At 55.8% G+C, this 4,877-nt stretch overlaps 1 protein-coding gene across 1 annotated transcript in view; it reads left to right on the forward strand.

Moving 5' to 3' along the window:
- Insrr (insulin receptor related receptor) overlaps positions 1-4,877 on the forward strand; it is a 19,496-nt gene that overhangs the window by 10,823 nt on the left and 3,796 nt on the right. Inside the window, exons 8-17 of the mRNA XM_015502642.2 lie at positions 1,019-1,257; positions 1,624-1,791; positions 1,891-2,086; positions 2,298-2,339; positions 2,416-2,636; positions 2,849-2,985; positions 3,071-3,233; positions 3,397-3,502; positions 4,127-4,179; positions 4,362-4,591. Of these exons, the coding sequence (XP_015358128.1) occupies positions 1,019-1,257; positions 1,624-1,791; positions 1,891-2,086; positions 2,298-2,339; positions 2,416-2,636; positions 2,849-2,985; positions 3,071-3,233; positions 3,397-3,502; positions 4,127-4,179; positions 4,362-4,591 (1,555 nt within the window). The remainder of the gene's footprint in view (positions 1-1,018; positions 1,258-1,623; positions 1,792-1,890; positions 2,087-2,297; positions 2,340-2,415; positions 2,637-2,848; positions 2,986-3,070; positions 3,234-3,396; positions 3,503-4,126; positions 4,180-4,361; positions 4,592-4,877) is intronic.

A 4,877-nucleotide genomic window follows, 5' to 3' on the forward strand; every position in this document is an offset into this window, starting at 1 on the left:
TTTTTTTTTTTTTTTTTTTTTTTTTTTTTTGTACCAGGGATTGAACCCAGGAGCCACTTAACCACTGAGCCACATTCCCAGCACTCTTTATGTTTTATTTTGGGACAGGGTCTTGCTAAGCTGTTTAAGGCCTGGATAAGTTGTGGAGGCTGGCTTTGAACTCACAATCCTCCTGCCTCAGCCTCCAGAGTCTCTGGGATTCCAAGCATGTGCAACCACACTGGACTGTCCCGTTTCCCTTTGACATCCCCTCAAGTTCTGTCCCTTGCTCAGCAAGAATTTCACCCCTCTACTTCCCTCCAAAGAAACCCATATCATGAACATCAGCACAAAGCCCCAGATTTCCCCATCATCTACCTTGACACCTCCCATTGGGCTCCACTTTCATCTTTCCCAGCAACCAGCCCCCCAGGGGCTATAGAACTGTGCTTATAGTCTTCAATTCCACTTGAGGGGAAGGCGGATTAGGATAACTTCATATCCACCTTCTGTTCTTTATAGACACACACACACACACACACACACACATACACAATGCAAAAACAATTGGGAAGGGGGTACTGGGAATTGAACCCTGGGGTGCTTTACCACTGAGCTACAATCTCCATTCCTTTTATTTATTTTTGAGGCAGGGCCTCATAAGTTGCAAAGGGTCTCCGTTAAGTTACTGAAGCTGACCTTGAATTACAATCCTCCTGCCTCAGACTCCCAAGTCACTGAGATTATAGGCATGTGCCAACCCCTCCCAGCCTACAATGCAAACATTTTTAATGTTCCTTGTGACTAAAGCTTGATATTTCCTGCTAACGATGAGGAGATGATTCATTACAAATTTGGTGGGTAACAGATATCACAGGGGGCACAGGGTCTATCAGGTGGATGGAGTTATGGCTCTGTCCTCATCGGTAGTAGAAGAACAATGACAATGACAGTCCCCTGGTGATTCAGGAGGAAAGGGTATGCTAGAACATGGGGATGGGGCTGAGCCAGTTCTCAGTTCTGGGGACGGGGTGTTCAGCCCATTCCAGAATGCCACAGAGCATGTGGGTCCAGATGCCTGTGGAACTCAGAGCTGGAACCTACTGGATGTGGAGCTGCCCCTAAGCCGCACCCAAGAGCCAGGGGTCACCTTAGCCCCCCTGAAGCCCTGGACACAGTATGCAGTGTTTGTGCGGGCTATCACACTGACCACTGCTGAGGACAGCCCTCATCAAGGAGCCCAGAGCCCCATCGTCTACCTCCGGACCCTGCCTGCAGGTAGGCTAAGCACTGAGAGGACCCAAGTCACTGTGCCTGTATCTAGTGAGAAGAGCGGCGGGGACCGAGGTACCAGAAACAGAAAGGCTAGGACACTGGAGGTCTGGTCCTAGAGACCGGGAGGTCGGAGGCCTGAGTCCTAGAAAGAACAGGGGGCATTCACCTGGGTTCTAGGGAGGGTGGCGTTGGAACAGTGCAGGAAATCAGCTGGGTGAAGTCAAGGGACTTTGGAGAAGGGGAGGACAGCATACTGATCTCTACGCCTCCAGAGAAGAGAGATGGACTCCAGAGAGAGGGACTCATTACCAGACACCATCTGGAAGGGGAACCCGCGGCCTCTGATTGGTACTCTCCTCACACCCCCAGCACCCACGGTGCCCCAAGACGTCATCTCCACGTCCAACTCCTCCTCCCACCTCCTGGTGCGCTGGAAGCCACCGACCCAGCGCAACGGAAACATCACCTACTACCTGGTCCTGTGGCAGAGGCTGGCGGAGGACGGCGACCTCTACCTCAATGACTACTGCCACCGCGGTGCGCAGGCCGGCAGGGTGGGGGTTCAGGTCGGGCTCGGTGGGCACCAGAGGAGGGAAGACCCCTCTCTAACGACTGTCTTCACGGACGCGGCTCTAGGCTTGCGGCTGCCCACCAGCAACCACGACTCCCGCTTCGACCGCGAAGATGGGGAACTCGAGGCCGAGACCGAACCGGGCTGCTGCCCCTGCCAGCACTCGCCTCCTGGACAGGCCCTGCCCGCGCTGGAGGCGCAGGAGGCCTCGTTCCAGAAGAAGTTTGAAAACTTTCTGCACAACGCCATCACCATCCCCAAGTGCGACCAGGCACATGCCGAAGGGGCGGGTCTGATGGGCGGGGCCTGGAGGGTGGGTCTTCCAGAGAGGTGGGGACTTGGGGCGGGGTCTGGGTTGTGGGTGGGGCCTGAGTTGCGGGCGGGTTTGGGGAGAAGGAGGTGTGCGGTCGGTCGCAGAGCGCTCTGGGGTGCGTTCCAGTTGGGCCTGAGAGTGCCTTCCCGGGCTCCTTAGGTCCCCTTGGAAAGTGACCTCCCTCAGCAAGAGCCCTGAAAGGTGAGCCGGGATGGCGCTGGGGACTGAGGGGCGAGACTCCAGGGAACCGGCCCTGGCTGACCTACGCCCTCTCCAGGGACTCGGTGCGGCACCGCCGGGCCGCCGGGACCCTCAGACTAGGGGGCAACAGCTCGGATTTTGAGATCCAGGAGGACAAGGTTCCCCGAGAGCGGGCTGTGCTGAGCGGCTTGCGCCACTTCACGGAGTACCGGATCGACATCCACGCCTGCAACCACGCGGCGCACACCGTGGGCTGCAGCGCGGCCACCTTTGTCTTTGCGCGCACCATGCCCCACAGTAGGTACACCCCCACCTCTACCTCTCACCGCTGTCCCTGACCTCCTCGCCCCAGAAACTCGCTTTGCTCGCCCCTCCCCGTTTCCATAATCCTAGAGCTTCCTCAGACCTCGCAGTTCAGCCCAGTTTAAGTTTAATTAAGTTTAACTTGATTTTGAACGTGAGACAGAGGAACTACTTGTGGCCTGATTGTCAGATGGCCCCTCCTGCAGGAGAGGCTGATGGTATCCCAGGGAAGGTGGCGTGGGAGGCAGCCAGCAAGAGCAGTGTTCTCCTGCGGTGGCATGAGCCACCGGACCCCAATGGACTCATCCTCAAGTATGAAATCAAGTACCGTCGCTCAGGAGAGGTAGGTACCCTAGGGCACCCCCTGTCTCAGCCCCTATTTTGTGCCTACACCCCCTTCCCAGCCAGCTCTTCTGTGCTCCCCTTAGGAAGCCACAGTGCTGTGCGTGTCCCGGCTGAGATATGCCAAAGTTGGTGGGGTCCACCTGGCCCTGCTTCCCCCTGGGAACTACTCTGCGAGGGTTCGGGCCACTTCGCTGGCTGGCAATGGCTCCTGGACGGACAGTGTTGCCTTCTACATCCTTGGCCCAGGTACACAGACAAATCCCCAAACCACGCTGCCTGATCCCCATTCTACCAGACCCCCTCTACCCCATCCTTCCCATCCTGGTCTCCCAGTGGTTAGAGGGGAGCATCCCCTTCCCTTGGACTTTTCAATTTTTGACCTTGGCCTCTGCTGTCCTGTGACCACTAGAGGAGGAAGACTCCGGCGGTCTGCACGTTCTCCTCACTGTCACCCCCGTGGGCCTCATGCTGCTCATCATTCTTGCTGCCCTCGGTTTCTTCTACAGCAGGAAGAGGTGATGATAGTTCCCACTGTCCTTCTCTTCCTCATGTCCCCGCAGTCAGAGGGTGGGAGACCAGACAGCAGAGAGCACTTCCCCCGCAGAATGATTCTTCCCCGGAGATGAGGAGACATACCTCTAGGCTAGGGTGACCAATTCATCCTGGTTAACCTGGGATTTTCCCCGTTCTAGAAGGGAAACCCCTCCGTGTGGGCACACAGGGCCTGGTGGACCACCGCACTCTCCACCCAACATGAGAAATAATGAATCTAGTCCTGCCATAGCAAGGGACAGACAAGAGACCTCAGCATGTGTCCCAGACACTTGATGTCAGATCCCTCTGGGACAGAATGCAAGAGGGATGTGAGGGCAGGACATTGATCAGCTGGGTCCTAGGGATGTCTCAAAGGGTCAGGAACCCCTTTACTCCTGAGTCTGCCTATTCCCAACCTGCCATATTCCAGCACTCAGACCAAAATCAGCTTGGAAAGTGTTTTGTGCTTTCCGGGGGTCACCCTGACCTGGGCTGGGGTGTGGCCAATAACCCTCCTCCTTGAGGGGTCCCCTTCCTTGTCTTCTGGAATGGCTCATTCCTTCCCAAGGCCTCTTCCAGCCTGACCCCCTTGCTTCCTATTGCAGAAGTGGCACCCTGTACACCTCTGTGAATCCGGAGTACTTCAGCGCCTCTGATAGTAGGTCTGGGGGTGGGGGGACAGGTGCTGTGGGAAGGGAGACAGAGTGGAGGAGAAGCAAGCTTCCAGGATACTTGGAGAAGGTGGCCTTGGGACCAGGGCACTTCCGAAGAGGAGGAAGAAGTGGGTAGAGGTGAAGCAGAGAGCAGCATCCCTGCCTCATGTCCCCCACCTCCTCTCAGTGTACGTCCCTGATGAGTGGGAGGTGCCCCGGGAGCAGATCTCCATCATCCGGGAGCTGGGCCAAGGCTCTTTTGGGATGGTCTATGAGGGCCTGGCACAAGGACTGGAGGCTGGAGAGAAGTCCACGCCGGTAGCCCTGAAGACGGTGAATGAGCTGGCCAGCCCACGGGAACGCATTGAATTCCTTAAGGAAGCTTCTGTCATGAAGGCATTCAAGTGTCACCACGTGGTAAGGAGGTCTGGCATTGTCAGGGTCATAATTAAAGTAAGAGTAATGTGGTAAGAGGGAAAGAGTCAGAGATGAGTTCAGGGCATCATCAAGGTCAGGGTTGGGACTGTGGTTAGGATCCTAGTTGGGATCACCTAAGTGTGGTGGTGCACAACTGTAATCCCAGTGACTTGGGCCCAGAGACTAGGGAGTCTGAGGCAGGAGGATTGAAAGTTCGAAGCCAGCCTCAGCAACTTAGTGAGACCCTACCTCAAAAAAAAAAAAAAAAAAAAAAAAAAAAAAAAAA

The sequence above is a fragment of the Marmota marmota genome, unplaced genomic scaffold (genome assembly GCF_001458135.2).
Source record: "Marmota marmota marmota unplaced genomic scaffold, marMar, whole genome shotgun sequence".
NCBI classification, from domain to species: domain Eukaryota; kingdom Metazoa; phylum Chordata; class Mammalia; order Rodentia; family Sciuridae; genus Marmota; species Marmota marmota.